The following is a 24646-nucleotide window of genomic DNA, read 5'->3' on the forward strand; positions in this document are numbered from 1 at the left end:
TCTATCTATCTATGTGTGTATGTATGTGTATGTATATATATATATATATATATATATGTCTGTGTGTGTCTGTGGACATAAGTCTTATGTCCATCGCGCTCTTATTTTCCCGGTTGCTGCATCAATTGCCTCATAAACCTTCACCATTGTGATAATTGTAAAGAGTGCGATATCATTAATGACATTTTGGGCCTCTTTGAGCCGTGTTAAAACTCCGGGGCTTGTATTGGGAGACGAGCCTGCAGCAGCGCGGGAGGCGCGAGGCGGGTGGAGAGGGGGGAAGGGGAGGTGGGATGGTGACGCGTGCCTGGGGTTATGACACGGTCTTGCCCCACCCCCCGTCAGTTTGGAGATTTGAGGAAAAGAGAGAGTCTGTAATATAGCTAAACACTGCGGGAATCAATAAAAAAAACACTCTGGGTACATATATGAAGCACAAATAGCATTGTAAGAAGGTTAAAAGCTCTGAAAAGTCGATTTTGCATGTTATGGGACCTTTAAAGGCTCTCAAATGTAGTTGGATTCATTGGATGAGAGATGGGGAACAATAGTGTTACTCACGGCAACAGTCAATGTGAAGGACAGTGATTGTGTTTGCATGCCTTTTTAAATTTACATTATCTAGACATTTTTTTTTTTTACCATTCATTATTTTTACCAATGGCGATCACATTGAATTTGTGTCAAAATTTTTTTTTCTAATGACACGAAATATATTTTAATATAGTGTACTGTTTTTGATAATATGAAGTCTTTAGTTTATAGGATCCACTAATGTGCTTCTGCTCATCAATTAACCGCGCGGGTTGAGTGAACTGTGCCGTTCATGTCATGCAGCGGTGAGTCCGGCGCAGCCAAACTGAGTGGATATATGAGCAGCTTTTCACAGATTTCACAGGCCCATGGCTCTTTTTACATTTAAGGCTCATATGAAATGATTGCTTTTTAATGAGTAAATCACCAGCATGTGTGAACCTGTAAACGAGGGAAGTCTGTGTTACTCCCCATGGCTCATAGACGACATATTTGGTTCTGAACCTCAATCACAGGACTTTTGCAGTGATCGGCCCGATCATAATTGGAGCGCCCCTAATTATTTTTTGTCCACTCTAGAACAGTATTGGCAAAATAAAAGACTAATGATAAAATAAATGGTTCCAGTGACTTCATTTTCAGAACTGCAGAACTGCGGTCGTACGTGTTTTGAATAGTTGCAAGTAAATACAGGGCTCTGGGTGGAGAACGGGGTACCTCAAAACATATATTTTCAGACTAAGCTACGGCCGCTAAGCTAAGACAAACTAAGGCTGAAAGGTGCATCGCAAATGGTAATTGCATCAAAATTCCAATTTGAAAGCTCACAATAAGCAAATTGCAAAAACTGAATATTTAAGTAACTCGATAACCAAATATTCTGTCTTATTGTGTATAACTCTGCAGTTTACACCTCTACAAACATGGTCTGAATGTTCAATTTTCTATCAAACGTTAACGCTCCTGGACGTGATGTGAACTGAATCGTTCAGTCCCAACTCAAACATGAAATTTTCAAAATACAACTTTGGGTGAGCTATTGATGAGGGAAAACTGTTTTGGATTCTAAAGACTTGGTCTCAGAGTGCAATAATGGGTCACTTTGGCCCTTTATCATCTCACAGTAAAGTTGTAGACGACTTATTTTGAGTGTTTGGTAAAAAAATATATTCTCTTTCAAAGTTCTGTCACTTTTAAAGCTCTATGTCGGTGTAATGTGTGTTGTATTGCATGTTTGAGTTGGGGCTTTGTTCCCTGTTACATGAAACCAATTTCCAGTAATCCCCTGTTCACAATGGAGAATCCAGGCTGTGTATGGCAGCCATTTAGCCACAGCAGGACAGTGGACGGTTTTGACCAAAGACCAGGATTATCGACAGAACCATTACCATCCCTGCCTTTCAACCCTTTTTTTAACCCCTGAAATGTGGTTTGCGAGCACTACATTGCATGAGTGTGCTTCCTGTTTGTTTTCATTGGATGTTCCCGAAGTCGTAAAGGCCAGAAAATCAAGATTAGTATTACGAATTGAATAGGCCTAAAGGGCCCTGTACCCGATTTTGGTTTAATGGTTATGGTTTGGGTTTGTGCCTCTACCTTGTGTCACTCTGAAGCGCAGATGGAGAGACGCAGATGCTGTAATGGTTCATAACCAGACATTTCATGCACATGTTTAACTGTGTGACATTTGGTTGATAGCGCTGAGCTCATGGATGCAGTGGACCGGTGCCGCTTTGATACATATGATGCAAGCCTCCTTTCTGATTCATTCAAAGTAAAGTGCAGTGATTGGCCTGATGGTCATTTGTGTGGCAGCTTTGAGCCCAGGGTCTCTTTAATAAGAGCTTGACCGAGCGCCTCTTCTCGTCGGCTTTTAGTGAAATGTTAATCATTACATGAGTAAGTCCCATCTTAGGCACTTTCTTTATATGTTTCAGCTTATACTTAATCACATTTCTTTCTTTCTTTCTTTTTCCCTTTAAACTGCCTGTATCACTTTCTCCCCACTTTATTCCCCATAAATGAATAATAAAAAAAATATTATTTAATTGTGCGCTGCCAACAACTTGTAGTGTGGGCTTTTTTGTTTTCTTTTAAACGCCACAACTGATTTTTGTCACAAGAAATATATACATTGTGGCGATCAAAGAATTTATTCCCTTTTTAATTTTTTTTTATTAGAATATATCAACAACTATGAAAAAAAGTTGCAAACAAGGGAGACTTTAGTTCTTTGTTATGATGTTATGGACTAAACGGTATTATATTACCATCACATACAACAAGAACACATTTTCAAGAACAAGATTTTCACATGCACATTGCATCACGTGAACGTGCCTTATGATGACATGCCTCTTTTTTTTCTCAGCCGGCACTAACGTCTTATTGCGTGACATTTACCTGCTGCCTAATACAGTAGTCACACTCAGTTGCCAAGAGGATAAGAGCATCTACTAATCCCTTCACCGCTCAGTTGTAAAGTATGTCTAATTGGTGTCTCACGATTTTATTCTTCGAAGTAAAATCCTGATGTATCATAAATTAGTGTTCTACAATCTTCACACTTTTTTCCATCTAGCTGTTATTTTTTTGCCCCTTGTTAAATTTCCGTTGAGGATGATTGCAGAACCAAGCACATCATTAGTGTGTCTGTGATTGGCATCTAGGACTGGCAGCTCTGCCTTTGAGCTGAATGCACACTGGAACCAGCTTAGCAGAAAATACAAGACAGAAAGTCAGAGGTGTTGCTCCTGTGGGATTGTCCATGTGCAGGTACTCGGTTGTGCTTTAGTAAGCCTCCTAATTTAACACGCCCCATTAATGCAGAAGTGGAAGTGCACTGGAGTTTTCCCTTTGGGCCACTGAGCGACTGGGCCGCTCAGGGTTTGTACGGCCTGTAACAGCACCAGTCACAAAATGCAGTCCTAATGTTTCATCGGCCTCGCCATATTTAGAGTCTGTGTTCACACGAAGATGACACTGATTCCAAATTTAAGCACATGGTTTAGCAATTACTTATAGTTGGGTTTAAAATATTTAGAAAAATGTATAATATCACACTAAAAGTGTAAAAAAAATGTTTTAACTCTGAAAAAGAGATGATTTAAAAAGTTGAAAATAAACAATGTAATCTACCAAATAGCATTATAAATTTATATTTTGGCATTTTGTTTTCTTTTTAAATAACAGTTTAGATATCCATATCACCCACTTGTATACAGTAGATGGTGAATTTAAAAAAAAAAATATGGGTATGTTTTAGTCTAGGCTTTGTTTTATTCTTTTGGTTCTGCATCTGGTGTGATTTTGGTGAAATCGTGGATTCATCCTCATTTATTGATCTCTTTTACGCCTACTTTTGTCACATGCATCTTGGTTTAGTGACTAATATCACACTTGATTTGTTCCACTGCTTGGAACCATGTCTGCAGAACCCCTGGGCTAATGTTTGATATTCTGTGCCAGATTAGCTGTTCTTCCACGCTTTCTTTATCTAACTTATTGTGGTAATTATGAGTATACACTGTAATTAGCTACTTGGCCAGAGCCACATCTTAACCTCATACTTTTTTTTTATCACTGTTGAAAATGCAAATTTGTTTGCTGTGAGTTTGTTGCTGAATATGAATGGGCTGCTAAATATATATTCCTTCTCCAAAAGTTTTTCTCCCTAACTCACACTGACTAATGTGATGCAAAAATAGATTTGAATTACAATAAGCCTTAGCCATAATTTACAGATGGGAAGAGTCCTGACTCTGCAATTTACAATGGGGAAGTGTATTGTGCAGATGACAGTCACACTGTTGTGTGTTAAATTTAAAAAGTGTGTTCTGTGTTACCCACCAGATTTCTAAAGTCTGTGCTGAACAGTTTGTTAGCCCTACTCACTATAGTTAACGTGTCGCTTCAATCTGGAACATTCCCAATGTCTTTGAAAACTGCGGTCATAAAGTCTCTCCTAAAGAAGAGTCTTGATGCCGCAGTACTGAGCAAACATCGGCCCATCTCTATTTGCCATTTTGGGGCAAAGTGCTTGAAGATGTTGTTTACCAAAATCTCACAGATTTTCTCTTAATAAACAACTCATTTGATGTTTTTCAGTCAGGTTTTAGACCTCATCACAGCACTGAGACTGCTCTTATCAAGGTGACGAATGACATCTGCCTGAACACTGACACGGGCAAAGCCTCAGTCTTAATTTTGTTAGATCTGAGTGCTGCTTTTGACACTGTCGATCATGGGATCCTCTTACAGAGACTAGAGGACTGGGTGGGCATCACTGCCACTGCCCTAAACTGGTTAAGGTCCAATCTGGAAGACAGGAAATACTTTGTTGAAATTGGTAACTGGTGTCTCAGCAGCTCAACTTGGTGTCTCAGACCACATGCCCTTATTTTTATTTTATTTTATTTATTTAAAACGGGGACAATGCAATCATACATAGTTACAAAACAAAGCTTGTAGCCGATGTTAGGAACATGACACCCTCTTGACATGTGATGAACACCCCCTTGACATGTGGGGTGTCCCAAGCGTCACGCCTGGGACCTAACGGCATCATGTAGAGGTTGTGTGGATGCAAAACAACTTTTTCCGGCTGAACTCAGACAAGACTGAAATAGTCATCTCTTCAGAGAAGAGACTTTAAAGCAGCTTTGCTTGTGTACAAGTCTCTCCATGGCCTAGCACCAAAGTATATCTCTGACATGTTTGTGCCATATGAACCATCTCTGTTCATATGGCAGGTTAATATTTCAGTTTTATCGAGCTAAAATCTGGAACAGTCTTCCTGAAGATGTGAGACAGGCCTCTACTCTGGCTATGTTCAAATCTATAAGCTAAAAACAGTTTTGTTTAGCTGTGCATATGACTGCAATTATTTTCTCTGCACTCTTCTCTTTTATGTCTTAAACTATTTTCCTGTTGTGTGAAGCACTTTAAATTGCCTTGTGTACAAATTGTGCTCTACAAATAAACTTGCCTCACAATTAAATGGACTCTTGCTAAGCCAAAAGGTCCGATTGCACCAAGGCTGAACTACGCTCTACTGTGCAAAGGCTAACACACAGTAATAGTGAGGAGTGGCTTTTCAAGATTGAGCATATATTTGATACCTTCAAGTTTTTAATGTCACTTTGTGCCTGTCTCCCTGTGTTTGTCCAGAACCTGCTGTCTGAGAAGGTGGAGCAGATGATGGAGTGGTCATCCCGCCGATCTGTCATTCGGATGAATGGGGACAAATTTCGGCGCTTTGTGAAGGCCCCTCCCAGAAACTACTCTGTCATCGTGATGTTCACAGCTCTCCAGCCTCAAAGACAGTGCTCTGTGTGCAGGTACTGTAGATTATTTGTGTCTCTACTAACTCTAAAGTGCAACGACAAACTTCAAAGATGCCTATCAAGGTTCTCACCACAAAACATTGTGTTGAACAATGTTGTGGGTTGAATTTATATCTGTATATTTTGTCTACATACTATGTTTATCTTATTAGTTTTTTTTTAATGCATGCCTTCTTTGATATATCTTGCTTTTAATTATTGTTCATTGTTCTATGTTGCACCGACTCACCAAAGCAAGTTCCTAGCCTGTGAATTTTGTTCACTGACAATGGCAATAAACCTTTTCTGATTGTACTGATATTTGAATCAAATATGAGAGAGAAGAGACAACTCTTAAGGACAAGGCCAGCTACACCAAACCTGCATACTTTAAAAAAATATTTTTGCAGGCTCAACCTCAATTAAGTAGTCAAAAGGAACCTCCTATGAGAATCTGCAAACTCCATTCTTTAGCGGTACCAGGATTTCAGCACCACGGAGAGCTCTGCAGCAGTTTTTTTCTGTGGATTGGGATTCTCCATTTCCTTGTTTGAGTATTGATTTTAGATAAGGATTTACAGGACTTGCATACAGGCACACTTAGGGAAGCATAACTTGACCCAATTTCAGGTTCAGGTCCGAATTCGAATCGAGAGGTTTAGGTTCAGGTCCGGACCTAATGTGTCCGGACCTGAACCCATGCCATATTTGCATAATATTATAACAGCATAACACATGCAACTTGGCTAAATTAAGTTTAAGACACTTGAACAAGGACTACTATCAAACACAAGGCTTAATTACAGAAAATAAACTCAACTTGTCTGGTTTATTCACTGTCAAGGTCAAGGCAGCTGTTTAATCCAAATCTCGCGAGCAGTTGCAACGAATTGCGAGACTCGGGAATTCATCAAACATTGACAGTGTTTACATCTTTTCCAGTGCAAATTCCGCGATCTATGGAAGGTTTAAGACGGTCTAGAACGAAAAGGATATATGTAACTGGTTTAAGTTGATGTAATTCGTATATTAAAGCAGATTGTTGGGCTAGAATCAGAAGAACAGATACGACTCCGAGAGAGAGAGAAGACGGAGAGTGTTCAATTGTGTTTTAAAATGGTACCATATTATAAATATTTAGTAGTAGACAAACGCGACAGAACAATTAAACAGAATGGCCATTCACAAAAGTTGTTCACAGTGCTTTACAATGATAGTGCATTTATTGTACATGCTGTATTTATATAACCCCCCCATTCAATACAATGCTTAGAAAATGCCTCACAACAATGCATTAATACTTAAAGTTAAATAACACTGGACAGATATCAGTTCACAGTACAAAAGCAGTGGAGAAAATGGGTTAAAAGCTAATGCTAATCCCCCATTACAAATTAATGGATGTTTGGCTAACGTTTGCATTGACGACAAACTCGAATCCCCGTTTAGTTCTGACTCAGATCTCACTCCTGACACGACAAGGACTGGATGATCAACACCTAATGATGGAACAGTGGGTTATGTAAAGTTGGCGGCAAAATCAGACCAGCTGATGACTTGAAAACCTACCAGCGTCGCATGCTCTCCGCACTAGCCCCGCACCTACAGACAGTGTTGTGCTACCGGCTAATATTAGCCCCTGATTGTCCGCAAAGTGCCATGCGCATGGACGCAACGGGATACGCATGTTACGCAACGGACGCAACGGGTCACGTGGGCTGGCGCACTAACACACAGCGACCCTCATCGGAGAAGAGAGGAGAAAAGAAGAGAGAAGAGACTGCATGTTTTTCACCCGGGTTACATATAGCATGCGAGTGCTAGATTTTTTTATGAGTCCAGTACCAAATCACTGGGGTTTCTTTTTTTTGGACCTGAACCGAAACGTTTTTACAAGTCCAGATGTGGTCCAGAGCGTACCGGTACACATCCCTAGGCACGCTACTTATAACATTCAGAGAACACACTATATGTGTCACTAATCATGTATTATAAAACCACCAACCTCCAAGTTTCTCATGGTGCACCTTTAATTCCCATAAACAATTCTGCACTGTTTCTAGAGTTGGCCAGTGACATTAAAGCCGATGATCCATATCCCTGGTGTTAAAGTCCAGCTACAGTAGATTGTGTAATCACCTTGTGTGCCGTGACCCGGCCTGTAAATCTAATCACTCTTCTCATCAGCCTTCTCATTAGATCCTGTATTTATCACATGTGTCAGCTTCCCTCGACATCTTCCCTCGCTTTTCAAGTGTCTAAGCACTTGTCTTCCTTATGCATTATGTAATTTTAACTCCCAAGTCTAAACGTAATGTATTCAGGTGCTGTTTGTTGCATGCTGTTTTTCTCATTAACATCTTTGGTGAGAGTTTCCAATCACTGGAGAAACGAAGGATGAAGATAAATGTAACATAGTGACCTTAAAGTAAGCCCTAAGAACACTGAAGAGTGGGGCTTAATCACTGGGGTGCACCATACCTCATCAGTCTTTTAAACACTTTTGTTCCTCACTTAACAATATAAAATACACTCAAGAAACAGCATGAAGACTTTACACAAGTATTATGCTTTAAATCTGGTTACTGTTTTGAAAGGCAATGTCAGGGAGCGGGCAATAAAAATGTTCTGCTTTAGGGATAAATGTGAAAGAAAAAAGAATATATCTTTGATGCAAGTTTGTTTTGCTGCAATTTACTCCCAAGATTGTTGCTAAGGAACTGACGAGCTGAAAACAAGAAACCAAGGTAACAGCAAAAAGAAACGTGACAGGCTATAACTTCGGCGATTTGAGAACTCAAGTGGAAGTGCGCATGCGCACTCACCCGTGCGGACTGATGCAACACACACGTGCGTTTGTTTAGTAGCTCGATGGATCGCATCGCACGTCTCGTCTTCAGTAGATTTCCGTCTTTTCAGAGACAGCTCGAACTGTCTTTCTCCGTCTTCATTTTGTCCCGTACACTGAGGGAACTATATTATGATGGATCAATGCGCTTAGACACGTGGAAACGTGGGGAAGAACCGCACGCGGCTGCAGGTGAGCAGTAGGTGCGTTTTATGATTGATACGTGGCAGGACTAATCGGCAGTCCACGCCACGAGGAAATAAGACTCAAATTTGTGCCAAAAAAATCGTCCATTCAACCTTTGAAAGAAATGATATCAGAGATGCGTACCAGCGTTTTGTAAAAGTGTTACATGTTAGGTTTGGTCCACGTGATGATATACTGTAACATTGCCTAAAGGTATTTAATCGTTATAGTTGGTTTAGTTTGTAAAATAGGTTGCCATGGATCCCAACTGACAACCCACATAAATTGGACCAGTTTATAGAGTCCATAAATGTGCCATATTAAACCTGTGATTCAAAGTTCTTTAAATTGTCACGTCTTTGTGTTTGAATGACACCACTTTTTGAAGCTATGCAATTTTATCTTGTATAGTTTCAATTCAATTAATTTTTGTAACGCCCAAAATCACAACAGTTGCCTCTGAGGGCGACAGTGAAAAACAAATCGAACAATGGCTGTGGTGGCGAGGGACGATGTCCCAGACCCTCCTTCTCGGCCAGGAAAAACTACAAAAAAACTCCTTGGGAAAAAGTAGAAACCTGGAGGAGTTCCAGAGTGAAGGAGAGATCTGACTCTCACAGACGGACGCGAGGGAGACTGGAGCTCGACCCACTCTTCAGGCAGATGAGGGACCGTCCATACGGGGCAGCGACCACTTCACCAGGAGAGGGGCATCTGGGTCCACAGGCCCTCAGGAGTGAGAAAAAGAAAAAGAAGGCGGTGAACAGTTTGCAAGTGGAATTAAATATTGTTTGATAGATATAAGTAGTCAGAAGAAGAGGATAGTGCTCAAGCTGCCATACTTCCCCCAGCACAGTTGCTCCTAGGGCAGCGTAATATAAACCCACAGCTGAAGCTGTGGGTTTATATTTTGAACCCACAGCTCCATAAAAAAACAGTTGAAGGCTTTTTATGGAGCTTTTAGGACACGCTGCGAGCAAGGAGTTACAGTAGTCCTATCTAAACGTTACAAATGCATGGATACGTTTTTCAGCATCGCTTTTAGGCAGGATTCTTCTGATTTTGGCTATGTTGCGCAAATGGAAATAGGCTGTTTTACAGGCTTGATTTATATGTGCTTTAAATGAGAGCTCCTGGTCAAATAAGACTCCGAGGTTTCTTACAGTTGAACTACAGTAGTTTCTGCTGATATTGGGCCTCATCCATAACAATTTTTCTTCTCAACATTTTTTGCAATCACAAATGCACTCCTACACACAGACTGCTTTTATTGTCAAAATGCAGAAGTTTTGTCTTGGTTTGTTAATATTTTGTATTTTTATTGGGCCCCACATAAACTAAATATGACACAAAGTTATTCCTCATCAGTACAAATTAACTATTAACTATGTAGAAAAAACTTCAGTTGTAGTCATCTGGACTCAGTTAGAAAAAATAGACATAGAGGAAAGAGTTGTTAACAACTCTTTCCTCTTCAGGAAGGCTCCTCCCAATGGGCTTACCAAGAATAGTATAAATATCGGAGTTCTCGACCTAAATTCTTTTATTGACAATGACTCTTGGATGAGAGTCGAAACGTCTATTTTTTCTAACTGAGTCCAGATGACTACAACTGAAGCTTTTTCTACTATGGAACACGCCTGGACGAATGAGGGATTACACCGACATATTAACCATGTAGTGAAGACGATTGACTGTTGGGTAAGGGTTGAGTAATGATGTCTGAAAAGCTAAAAGGCACTTTTTGAATCTGAAATGTAGCCAGAACAACAAGATCAAGACCTTTTTATCACGGTCATTAAAAGTGAATCCTCTCCTCGACGGTTGGAGAGCCACTGTAATATCTCTGCAACTTCAACTTTGCCTCCACTGACTTCCAAATAGCAGGCACTTCAAAGGAGTTTTATTTTGTATCAGTTACAGAGATGGCAATATAAAAGCCATTCTCATAACTGGAGCTGACAGATGACACTGTAATTAAAGGCAGTATAAGAGACTGTTGACATAAAGTCGCAGCCAGCCGCCTCTGTCACGGGTCAAAAAAGCAGGGGTCCAACAGATATCAGATTTTAGCATAGTGTGGTGTGTGATGTGGTTCACCGAGAGGACAAGGCAATGAACCACATCTATTTCATTTTTTATTCATTGATTTGGCCAACTTCAAAGTAGAAATGTCAAGTCAACTGTCTAGAAGAAGTTGAAGTTCAAATACTGAATAACTTTTTACACACATACTTCCTTACAGCTAAGATTTCATTTAAAGCTTTTTGCTTTTTTGAAATGATATCCTTTTTACTTGTAAATAAATACTTTTGACTTGTCACTATAGGCAGGCCAACGAGGAGTACCAGGTGCTGGCAAACTCATGGCGCTACTCGTCTGCTTTTTCCAATAAACTCTTCTTCACCGTGGTGGATTATGATGAAGGAGCTGACGTTTTCCAACAGGTGAGTTTTTCAGGCATTTGGCTCTGCTTTTTTGCTCAAGATTTATTATTATATACAGTTCATCTTGGGTTGATATGATATGTGTCTATCAGGGATGGCAATTTGTGAGAAATATTGCACTATATTATATCAAACGTCTTGTCAAAAATGCATTGTTATGGCAGCATTGGAAAAATGCATAAACTAACTAATGCATAACTAGACTGTAAAAACTACGAGGTCAAGAAATTAAAATTATTAAGTATGTGTCATATAATTTCTTTTTAACTAAAATAATGACAGTATTTTTTGAGAACTTGCGCTTCTGTGACTGACGATGACTGAAGAATGATTTACTGTAGCTTGAGCTCTACAGTGTTTGTAGTCTTGGCCCATTGCATATAAGCTGATATATTTATCTGGAAATACACACTCGCAATGTAAGAGAGAATGCGCTGTGTGCCACTCTGTCCTTGTTTCTTTTTTATTGTCTTTTGCTTCCCCCTCTTCTCTAATTATCCACTGTAGGTATCTGGGGAAACCAGCGTAAACCAGTTGACTTATTGTTGAGGATAATTGCTGGTAGCTCTGGGAGGTGCCGCTAAATAGATGTGAAACATGGAAAGAGAAATCCGAAAGGAAGGGGCAGAAGATAGATGAGGAAAATTTCACAAAATGGGATAATCATCCCGGTTTGAAGTTCGCATTCTTCCAGCTACTGCTAATAATCTTTAGTTTGTTTTTCTTTGAGAATAATTTGAAAAATAAGATAAAATAATAAAAGATTATCAAGTAAAGCACCAGTATGAACAATTTACATTTAACTTGTAAAAGATTTTTCGAGAAAATATCCCTCACAACCTATTTACATTATCCTGAGTTTTACAATTGTACTTGTTATTGCACAATCCAAGTGAGCTGAATATTGCACAGTAACTCTAGGATTTCAGTAGTTTGATGCAGTAACAGTAACAAAATAAGGAAGCCATTACTTGTTGTCAATGTTGAGGCCATGTGACTCTTCTTGTGTGCAGTTAAACATGAACAGTGCTCCGACCTTCATGCATTTCCCTGCCAAAGGAAAACCAAAGAGAGCTGACACTTTTGACCTGCAGAGGATAGGCTTTGCCTCAGAGCAGCTGGCAAAGTGGATTGCTGACCGCACAGATGTCCAGGTAAAAAAAAAAAATAACAAATTGATCTAATTTTCATGTAACATGTTGCACAGGAGAAGAATTATGCAGAGGACCATGTCATTGACCTCAGTCGGACCCAGAATGTATTTATTTACATTTCAGGAGGAATACTCCCTTGAGATGAATCATCTCGTTTTTGAGCTATAAATATCTCAAGTATTTATTGAATTATGCCAGGGGGCCCCCCTACCTAAAAAAGTTAGGGGCCCCCCAGCAATTTCAAGGGCCCACAAGCGCGCGCGGCATCGCGGCGTCATAAGAACAAGATTCATTTGTTATTTTAAACCTCGTTATTAGCATGTGAAACAATTGAAAGTACTTTTATTTGATATGAAGAGCACAAAACTGAATTCCTTTAAACCAGAGATCATGATCTTTAATACTGTTTAATTCAATATAATAATGTGTCTTAGATGCAAAATAAATACTGTTTACAGCATTTGACACAAGGAGATCTTGTGAATATATAAAATCACAGCCTACAAAATAAACTACTTGCATATATACATTGCCCCGATGCTAACAACTCCAAAGGGGGCGGGGCCCTTGGATACTTCCACATTGACATTGTCCCTAATGTGCAAAACTACAGCTTTTGTTGCAAACAACTTTAAAAAGACTGAATTATGGACTGAGTAGAGATTGACGCCCGCCAACCTAGATATCACTTTTGGGCAAAATTAGACCGGGCATTTCCGAGTACAACCGAACGCGACCGAACGCAGCGGCCAATCAGATGCCCGCTTTCATCGGAATTAGATCACGGACACCGCTCGGCCAGTGAGAAGCGAGAAGACTGCGAAGTGGCATGTCTGTCAAAATGAAACTTAAGCGATGAATATGCCCCAAATATGGCCAAATTACTAGTTAAATCTTGATTTTTTTTTTTCGAGGAATTTAGATACAGGTGCACGGCGGGCCCCCTCCTAATTCAAACCGCGGGCCCACCGGAGATTTGACTGCTTACGGGCCCCAGGCCCCCGTCGATTTTGCGGCCTGTATGGGCTCAGTACATTACTGTGTATAGGTTTCACTGAATTCAACAGAATACAATACCAAATGAATGATACTTTCGCCAATATTCGGCTACTTTTTACTTTACTTTACTACAGCATTACTTATTATAATAGTGGAATATTGGAATGATAAAGGAAACTGGATATTAATACATTTTCTTTGTGATGATATGAACACCAGGCTGCAAAATTGGTCATTAACAGCCATCTCAATGTAACATGACCATGTAATAAACTAGAATGGCTGCTGTTCTGGAGTAATTAACATTTAAAGAATTACCCATGTATAATTACTCTTTTCAGATACCATCCTGTTATTGTTTCGTTAAAGGTTGAATGGACGAAATCTGAGTCTTATTTCCTCGTGGCATGGACTGCCGATTAGTCCTGCCACGTATCTATTTATTTATTTATTTATTTAAGGACATAGCATTTACATTGGACAAACCAGATGCAATGTTTTAAGTGTTATAGCAGAATATGCTAATTTTCAACACCTGTCCATAGGGCCAATTTAGAGTTGCCAATTCTACCTAACACATGCATGTCTTTGGACGGTGGGAGGAGCCGGAGAGAACCCACGGTAACATGGGAAGAACATGCAGACTCCACCCAGAGAGATCATGTGATGTTGGTCTGGTCCGGGAATCAATCTCCTCCTTGGGAGGCAAGAGCGCTAAACGCCTTTGCCACCCTGCACCCCTCCATCAATCATAAAACGCACCTACCGCTCACCTGCAGCCGCGTGTGGCTCGTCCCCCGAGAGCAGCACGTTTCTAAGCGCGTTGATCTATCATAATATAGTTCCCTCAGTGTACGGGACAAAATGAAGACGGAGATAGACAGTTCAAGCTGTCTCATAAGAGATGGAAATCTACGGGAGACGAGAGATGCGATACGATCCGTCGCGCTAATAAACAAACGCATGTGTGTGTTGTATCAGTCCGCACGGGGGAGTGCACATGCGCACTTCCGCCTGCGTTCTCAAATCGCCGAAAAATCGTCCATTGTGCCTTAAGTAAAGTGCTGTTTGTTTGTTTGATTTGTTTGTTTAAAATAAGATGATTAATTGAATGACAAGCGTTTCCATGTGTTTGCATTCATTGTATAGATTTTTACTAGTTTCCTCTCTGCTAAAAGTGTCAGTCCAGGAGCAGGAGGGGAAGGCTGAGCATCTGCTGAATCCTGTTGATTGATCTGGATACAAATGGCTGCCTTTCTGAAAAGGCAAAAAGGAGCACTTATATTAAGTGCTTGCTTTTAGCCAATTCGATGTGACTGTACCTCACGAACACTGAGAAGAAAAGGACTAATGCATGATACGGAAAAGACAGTGAAGCTCTCAGTAACAAAGTTTAGTCAAGTAGTCATCTGTACAGTCTTAAATCTGAAAAAAAAAGACTATTCACATGCTGTATTGAATAGTCTGTATTGAATGCTGAAAAAATTTACCTCCAATTAAAACTGAAACTGTTCCTGAACCCTCTGGAGTCCAAACAATTGGCTGGAGCCTTTGTGAAACTCTGCAGATAAGAAGTAAAAACGAAACTCTGCCTATATTTTCTTTGTTAAATATGTGAATGAGAATAGTGTAATAGTATATATATTGACATTAAAATGAGCTTTTGATGGGGTTTGACAATTCTTTTTTAAAAGCTGAATTTAAATTCACAAAGAATTGTTGTAGGTGTAATCCAAGGTCTAATCTAAATAAAAGTTCCATTAATTTTTCATTGTATTTTAGGGTCATTTTTTATTTTTTATATTTGGAATACAAACTGGCCCTGATGCTTCCCAGACTGGAAATAATCTTGAGAGTTCCCTTTTTATAAGATAATGGACAAAATGTAATAAATAACTAAAAAGTCTTAACTTCCCATGCGCCCTAAGCATCTTCTCTGTTTCTGTGTTGTAGATCCGTGTCTTCCGTCCTCCCAACTATTCTGGCACCATTGCTCTGGCTCTCCTGGTCTCTCTGGTCGGAGGGTTGCTTTATCTGAGGAGGAACAACCTTGAATTCATTTATAACAAAACTGGATGGGCCATGGCTGCATTGGTAACGCGTGCTTTTAGATGACAATCCACTAATCTTCTCCGTTCGGTGCTAATGTTCTTGTTCATCCCTGTTGTAGTGTGTGGTTTTCGCCATGACGTCGGGTCAGATGTGGAACCATATCCGAGGCCCTCCCTACGCTCACAAAAACCCCCAGAATGGACAAGTGGTATGTCTTAGTTCTATGCGTATGCTGTAATGTGAAGCTATTAATTGACTATTGATTCTATATCGAAACTAATCTCGTACTTCCTCCTGTAAATGCTATATTCCTGCCATGTTGTGGTGCCTGAGGTGACTAACCCGCCCTGAGGGGGAGCAGTCAGAGAGGCTCTTACATTTGCAAGCTCAATAAGGTTCTGTTTTTGTGCCGGTTCAAGCACAGACCACTTAGTCACAATCTATGTAAGCCTGTTTTAATAAAAATCACTCCACTTGAAATAAATGCCACTGTTGGCATTAAACTCATTGTTATGGGTTAATTTAGGTATTTATTTAAGCTGATGGAAATGCAATTAGATTTTTTTTATCAGATAATATGCTTAATGCCTGAAATAATTTGAGAAGCACTGCCATCTATGAACATTGTTGTTTCCATATATTTGCTCTTTTATTCCCTAATGATGATTTTCTTATTTGTTTTAGTATTTTCTCTTCTGACATCCTATCACAGAACAGTCAGAATGTGATACATAATATTGTCAATTCAATAGCATTCAAGCACTTTTCTTTGGCCTATTACACCAGTCTCTCTCAAAATGCAGACGAACAAAGTGGCAGAATGTAGCTCACTCAAGCACGTTCTTCTGTCGACTGATGCATGTGATGTGTGTACATACAAGCACAGATGTGTTTTGCTCATGCTTCATGTACAAGTGAAGGGCTATTGAGTGCTTTCTACCAAAAATGCACAATACAAATCACCAGGGAACAAACACACACAAACACACAAACACACAACACATTTGGCAAGTGAAAAGGACAAATAAATATTAAACACAAAGGATCATAGCCTCCTCTTTCCCATTCCTGCTTTCCCCTTCCGGTCCCAATCCGCTCCTTTTAAGCGCCATTCGATTTGTCAAGCTCGGCTGCCGTTGTCATTCTGCACTCTCTTTGACAACAAATGGCTCCTGCTCTTCCCCTTTGTTACTTGATGATGTGGCTACAAGTTTGGTCCTCCAGGTTTTTCTGTTATTTCAATAAATGTTCTTCCTTTGAGAGGCAGCTTTATTCATGCCCTGATGCATCCACAGTACCGCATTCTTCCTTTGCTTGCTACTCAACACAAACATTGTACAGGTCTTGTTTGAATTGATAAGCAATTTTTAATCAACTTACCAAATTATAGTCCTTGTTTTAATTGCAGTGGTTGTTCAATTTAATCAAAGTTTTAAATAAATTCTACCATTGAATACAAATTTACATTTGTTATTTAAAGATGCACTAGGCAAGGCACACTTTGTACACAAGGCAATTCAAAGTGCTTCACACAACAGGAAACACATTTGTAACCTTTCTGGTGGAGGGTCCACCACATCCATTTTCTCTTGGAGATATAATTCAATTCAAGATGTTTTATAAAATATCTTTAAAAACATGCATTCTTAATGTCAGATGGCTCGCCTTGCCACAGACCTGACCTGTAACTTGGCCTGGTGGCGTCGCCACTTATCGCGTTCTAGAATTTGATGTATGGTATAAAGGCAGGGGCCCATATAACTGGGACTAAGAGATTCAGTCTTTTTTTTTTTTTTTTTTTTCAAACAAAAATGTGCCTGTGTGTCCATATTGATGGAGCTGATGCCTCCAGGGTTCAGCTCGGCAAGGGTCACCCTGTGAAGGACACGGGCCACGGACACTCTGGCTCTGACACAGTCAGGCTGAAGAATTGCTTGGATGAGGGCCGCTTGATCTACGTTTTCTTTGGCTCTGAAGCTTTCCTCCAATGACAAAAAGGCAGTTGCACAGATCCACAGATGAGGCCAATTTAAACATTGTCCTTGATCAAAGAAACTGTTGTGGACTTAAAGTTGCAAAAAGTCGTTTGCGTGTGGCAGTTTAAAGCTTTTTCCCCAAGTCTTTCCTCTTGGACCTCTTGGATGGAACTGATTTGGTCTTCCTGGTTCAGAAATGGTGCTATAATATATATAGTCCAGCATTCCTGTCACCATGGCAATGCTTGGAGGTCATTTGCAGGTCGCTACAATATTATACAATTTGAAAATGGTTCACTAGGATTATCCTGCTTTTTGTTTATTTGGTTTTGGCATAAAGTAGTTTCAACATTATAATTTACTGTGATATATTTCTTTAGCAATAAATATGCTTCAAAATGTTTTATGGTCACAGGCCTTCTTGCAAGTTTGTTCGTTTAAACTTTCATCCGCAAGTCAAAAATTGGGGAGATACAGTAGAGGGTCTTGTGTGAAAAGCTTTCAGCTGCTCCCACCTAAACCTTTTATGGTCTCCTTAAATCCCATTTGGCTCTTTCACACATTGAATGGTTAGAACAGGGTGAGGGATATTTGGGATCTTTCTCTTATCTGCCTTATTCACTTTCCCACTGTTCTTTGTGTTACTTCTTCACACCTCCTCTATAATCTTCCTCTATCCCCCTCTTATTCTCAGCACCTTCCAGACAGTGTAATTCCTCTAAAATGATGAGCAAGCAAGGCCAGGTGGACTCTATTGAAGGGATTTGCCAACTGACGAATGGTCTAAGCGCGCGAATGAAATTGCAGAGAGCATCTCTGTGTGCCGCCAAGGAAAAAGTGCTATGTCATTTTCACCAAGACACACAAAGTGAGGAATTTGATCATACAGAGTCTGGAAAATAATGCAGTTTTCTTGTATTTAAAAGTGCTTTACCCAAATATATTCCTCTAATAAAGTAACATTTGTTTGCCCCAGTCCAGATAAAGCCGGCATTAGGGTCAAAATGAGACGATTTCTACTGTCTGCATCTAATTATAGAGCGTTTTTATCCTCTGTACGGTTGCGCTGTTAGTTAACATTGGTGTGATGGCAAAACTCCAAAAGTTGTGAAACACTCTTAAAAATATCTTTGTGGTAAATTGGGATGCTTTGAATGTGTTACAAAAGTGAAGAATATGTTTGGAATTAAGTAGGTTTCCTCTGTTTTTAAGATTTTAAGGTACAAATGATGTACAGCTCATGTGAATGAAAAATCATTGAAACACATTTGAGACTTAATTGTTGATAATTAGGGGCAATTCTAGCCTTCCAAGTTTACATGAGTAGAGCCTGTGCCAAAAATATAATGTTTACGAACATGCTATGCATCTTCTGTGTTTCCCAAACACTGTAGTGTGGTAGATTATAGTACATATAGTGCATGTGCTTCTTGTTTTTACCATAGTGTTCCAGTCAAGTCTAGTCAAGTTGTTGTTTTAATGGCGATTGTCATCCAACTGAAAAAGTACATTTATCGCCACCCACTGTATTGTCACATCTTCAAAGTATGTGTATACCGTAATAAAAAAAGAGAGAGAAATAAAAGTCCTTTTTTGTAGCCTATGAATATTCCCTCTAGTGAGGCCCGCAATTTTGGCGTTCTCTGACCCGCCCTGCACCACGAAATCTATTTTTCTTGGCCTATTTTAAAGGTTGCGTATTGAAATGAGATGTAGCTTAGAGTCTGTCTGAAGAAACCCCTGAATTCAGCTTCATGTTGTTGGTGACATTTTAAGGACGTTTCACCGTTCAAAAGCTATATATATATATATATATATATATATATATATATATATATATATATATATATATATATATATATATATATATATATATATATATATATATATATATATATATATATATATATATATATATATATTATTTTTTTTTTTTTGGTCCTTATTTGACATAATTTTGAAGCCCGTAGAAACTCTGTATTCAATATTTCCCACAGTTTTAATAAAGTAACTTACACTTTTGCATGTTGATCTGGCTCTGAATTACATTGTTCTTCTTTGGTCTAATCCAGACTTTAGTGAGTCAGCGGTCACACTTTGGGGGCCAAAAACCTGATTGAATCATTTAACAGGGTTATATATCCAAAGTATGTTCGGGCAGTATAAGCAAAACAATTTAGCAAGCTTGAGCACTTCCTGTGCGTGAATTTGACGAATCAGAGCGACAGTCTTTCAGTTGAGTTACTCAGCGCTATTGGCTGAGAGTGCACACCGGTGGGGGGAGGTTGAGACATCTTGGCAAAGAGAATGAGAGAGATACACACGTGGAGGTGTGATCTCAGATCAATGTATTAATTTGTTGAAGCTGCTGAAAAGGTACAGTTCAACAAAGTACGGGGCAACTGTGCGCAGATACTGCAGTTTGACCTCCTCCCAAACACACAAAAATTGTCAAATAAATTAAAATGAAAGTGGCTTAGACAAACGGGTACTTCAATCTATAATGAGGTGGACTTTTTATCTGAAACAATCTAATAAAACCACACCGGCTTTTAATTCATAGTATTTTTCATCGCTGCTGTGCAAGTATCCCAAGAATCCCAGATTTAGCTAAAAGGTTGGCAAGTCGGTGCAGTCATTCAATTTGATTTAAAAATTCAGAGCATGTCAATTGGTAATGCATTTTTGTCATTACACACACGAGTTCCCTCCCTCAACTTACTACATTTTCACATTTCTAGCAGATTTCACATTCTATTGGCAGAGCCCCTCACACATTATTTCTAGCCTCTGACATTTTACCTGATTTCACATAGATTAACATAGTTTTCACTGTCTCTCCCAGTCAGCTGCTTTTTGTCTATGTGCAGAGTTGAATAGTCATTTTGACAGTCCTCACCTCCAGTCTAAATTCTGCTAAGCGGCTATTTACATTACTGTACACAGCTGTGACAAAAAAAAAAAAAACTTGGGAAGGTTGGGAAGACCTTCAGAAGACTTTCAGCATAAATCTCTCTGGACTATTGGCTTGTAATGGATTGTGCTGGCTCACCACTCATGCCAAGGCAACAAGTATAACTCACCTTCCAACAGAAGCGCCCAGCATGTTTATTGTGCACAATGTGCAGCTTTTTAACAAGGTAAACTTAACTGTATTTGTAAAAGCAACTTTGACCCTTGAAACTGTTCAATGAAAGAGGCCTTGTTTACCAAGTGCCTGACCAGCCAGTCCCTTCTATATTATGTTCCAATAAGGGGGTTTCAAAAAAGCTCTCCTAACTTGGGATGGTTCAACTACAGCCACTCATTTGTGGCACTCTCTTCTGTGGAAGACCTCTCCTCTCAAATATTCAGAACGTTTTTCCTCATATGTTTGTTGTGGATCCGAAAGCAAACTCCCACCATTGCATTAAAGGGATGTAAATACTAACACATTAGGTCATTATTTCCTTATATGATTTGATGAGGTCAATGATGGAGCATTTACTCTTTAAATTCCACCTGCCCTCACTGACTGCTTTATGTGATTTTTATGTATTTGTTTTCATGCAATGCAATGCTCATTATGAGACCCATAAAGGCAAAAATGCAAATTAGGTTTGGTTAATTTTACTAAGGCAGTCCCTGCTCCAAAAAGAAAAGACAGGCTTTTAAAAACAGATTTTAAATGGCTTTATTCCACTCCAGTGTAATTAGTCCCAACTCTCCATGGGATGCGTGAACGCCGAATTGCATAAACATAAGCTCTAATGAGATTTCAAAGCATCACCTGAGTCCCTAAAATAGACCAAAAGGAGGGAAAAATATCCTTCATGTGCCCCTAAATTAATTTATAGTGTTACATCCATTTTAAGACACTCGCCTTGCCCTAACTAAATTTTCATAAGGCACCCTTCTATTATGCAATACATTCCCTAGTCTTACATAACGTAACCACCTCTGTTCTGAGTTTTGTTTTTTCATAAGTCCTTGGTCCGGTCTGAGTGCCTCCTGACCTTTAACAAACAAACTCATGTTCTCACAGAGGCGATGTGTGATGGAGGGAGATGGATATCACCATCTGTAAAGGTTATCTGGACCCGGTCACGCCCCGATACCAATGCAATAGTTGGTTCACTGTTTGTCCGTAGGTGTCTATCATGACCCAATGTTCAGTTTTGTGGTCAGTTTACTTGTTATGTTGTACAAAATATGTTCTTACTCTGAGAAAGAAGTCATATCGTAGTACTTGAATAGAAAGCTGATTCACAAAGGTTAATGTGGATAAGTGTTTTATTTTGTTCCAGAATAGGCTCTGTGCATTGCAAGTATAAATGTGCAGCGCATGTGAAACCCTGAGCCAGACAAACATGATGTGATCTCTGGGGGAAGTCTGCATGTCCTTCCCGTGTTACCGTGGGTTCTCTCGCTTTAGTGAATGAATGTGAGTGTGAATTTTTGTTTGTGCGTCTTTGTCTTGGTGTTAACCCTGCGACGAGCTGGCCCTTTACCCCCCCCTAAGGCCCAAAGTCACTAGGATGGGCTCCAGTCACTCACAACCCCTAACAGGAACAAGAGATGGAAGATGAATGATGAATTACCTGGACTCAAGTACTAGTTTTAGACTTTGAACTAATTCATACTGCTACGTCACTGAAGATTGAGGTTTGCTTACTGTTCTATTGTAAGACTGTAGTGGTGATACCGTAGCCGCATAATTGATTTCCTGTTGTTACGCTATTTCACCATATTTACTTCACCATATTCACTTGACCCTGGGCATTGTAAATACTACCATATATTCAGTATTGTATGTGCCCACTGGTGCACACATCTGATGGGCTCTGAGGCTTGACAAATTGGCTGCTTTCTGCACTAATACAAGACACATTAATGTCAATATATTCAAATCAGGGCATGCACACACTGCTTTTCCTGAGGCAAAGACCTATTTTAAAATTCAAACACTGATATTAAGGTTTTTGATTAGGTTAACCTTTAAAGATACATTTTTCATCTGATTTGATGCCATTAGAACACATGTTTCAGCCCTATTATCCGTTTTATTGATTTTATAGTGGACAAAATGTTTTAATATACCAGTGATTATGAAATTCAGAAGAATAATACATTAATCAAAGTGACTGTGCACAAATTTGATATGAAGATGACCTTTTTTTGTTTTCATCATCCTTTCGCTTAGCTGTGGAGTCTTCATATTTCCCCTTGGCCTTGGAGTCCCTTCTAAATATTGTAATTGTAAGGTATTTTGCATGAAATTACAACATTGTAGATCATTATTTAACATTTTGAACATTGTAAACTTCAATATTGATCTGAAATGGCTAAATATTAGAAACTATGGTTTCATTGACTTGAAAACTTAAGAACTAAGAAGCCCTGCATTTTCAAAGTGTTTTTTCTCAAATAACTACTATAGTACTTTTAACGCACAACGCAAAAAAAAAAAAATCTACATTGCCATGATATGATTACAGGCCATACAAAAGTGAGGTCAAGCTTCTGCTGCAGTCTTTGGCCCACGATATTTTGCCCCGATGGGTTAATGTACATTGGTTGTGCGTGTTATTAATCCTGTGCGTTCTTATAAACTAAAATTATCCATTGTTGTTTAGTGCCTATTCCTCTCACTGAGTTTAGCCAGCTGCTGTGGACCACCCCTGTGCACACGTACCTAATGGGAACACACTCTCCTGTGCTGGTTTGTTACAAAGCCTCATTCACAAACACACTTTCAGTTCTGTGCACATCTACTTTTTCGCACAGCCGCACACACTAATGAATAGACGCCTGCATTCTAATCCATCAGATTAATTGGAAGTGCCCGGCCTCGAATTGAGAATTTTTTCTTCCCCACTCACTACTCCTACTGTTGCTTTCTCTGCCCTGTTCATCTTGTATTTAGTATTGTAACAAGCAATACTAGGAGAATGTACAAGGGTGCTTTGTTTTATTTAAATATTCCGCTGGCAGTGCGTCTTAGCCTCCATATTTTCATAAATTATATTACCGTATTTTTGGTTTGCTGACGCGTGTATGTACAACTGTATGTTCAGACTTCTGATGTCTTGGCTACAGAGGAACCCTGAAACTACTTGTGGTCCTCCCCCACCTCAAGTCCTTCACCTCCCCCCTGCTGGACCCCCTGCAGTTCGCCTACAGAGCCATCAGGTCTGTGGACGACGCTATCAACCTGGCACTCCACTTCACCCTGCAGCATCTGTGAAGTGTAGTAGAAGTGTACTCCCCGGGAACCTATGCCAGGATCCTGTTTGTGGACTTCAGCTCTGCATTCAACACCATCCTCCCCGCTCTGCCCCAGGCCAAGCTCTCCCAGCTCAACGTACCGGACTCCACCTGCAGGTGGATCACTGACTTCCTGATGGATCGGAGGCAGTGCGTGCGGCTGGGGAAGAATGTCTCAGACACTTGGACTATCAGCACAGGAGCTCCACAGGGCTGTGTACTTTCTCCCCTGCTCTTGTCCCTGTACACAAACTGCTGCACCTCCAGCACGACTCCGTAAAACTGATCAAGTTTGCGGACGACACCACCCTCATCGGGCTCATCTCGGACGGGGATTAGTCTGTCTACGGGAGGGAGGTGGACCGGCTGGTGTCCTGGTGCAGCAGTAACAACCTGGAGCTCAATGCCCAGAAAACAGTGGAGATGATCGTGGACTTCAGAAAAGTCACAGCCCCCTGCCCCCCCTCATTATCACAGACTCCCCCACCACCATCGTAGACTCCTTCCGCTTTCTCGGCACCACCATTACCCAGGACCCCAAGTGCTCACCATGCTCACCTCCATCACCGTGTGGTACGCTGGGGCCATAGCCAGGGACAAACCGAGACTACAACGCATTGTGCGCTCTGCTGAGAAGGTGATTGGCTGCAGACTTACCTATCGGATCACAGCCGACCCTTCTCACCCTGGATATGTACTATTGTAGCCACTCCCCTCAGGCAGGAGGCTACGTTCCATCTGGACCAGAACCTCCCGCCATAAGAACAGTTTCTTTCTTTCCTTCTGCGTTTGACTTCATTAACCCCTGCCACTTTAACAATTATTCAACCAATACTATTCATGCACTGTTCACTTTCTGCACTATTTCTGACCATCACTA

The 24646-nt window shown here is 40.1% G+C and overlaps 1 protein-coding gene across 1 annotated transcript in view; it reads left to right on the forward strand.

Moving 5' to 3' along the window:
- Nucleotides 1-24646, forward strand: part of LOC140377747 (dolichyl-diphosphooligosaccharide--protein glycosyltransferase subunit TUSC3) — a 57271-nt gene that overhangs the window by 21848 nt on the left and 10777 nt on the right. Inside the window, exons 2-6 of the mRNA XM_072463297.1 lie at nucleotides 5704-5873; nucleotides 11222-11339; nucleotides 12353-12493; nucleotides 15446-15586; nucleotides 15663-15752. Coding sequence (XP_072319398.1) covers nucleotides 5704-5873; nucleotides 11222-11339; nucleotides 12353-12493; nucleotides 15446-15586; nucleotides 15663-15752 — 660 coding nt within the window. The remainder of the gene's footprint in view (nucleotides 1-5703; nucleotides 5874-11221; nucleotides 11340-12352; nucleotides 12494-15445; nucleotides 15587-15662; nucleotides 15753-24646) is intronic.

This window comes from Eucyclogobius newberryi, unplaced genomic scaffold (assembly GCF_026437365.1).
Source record: "Eucyclogobius newberryi isolate DKJ021-1_F unplaced genomic scaffold, fEucNew1.0.hap1 SCAF_4, whole genome shotgun sequence".
In the NCBI taxonomy this organism is placed as follows: Eukaryota; Metazoa; Chordata; class Actinopteri; order Gobiiformes; family Gobiidae; genus Eucyclogobius; species Eucyclogobius newberryi.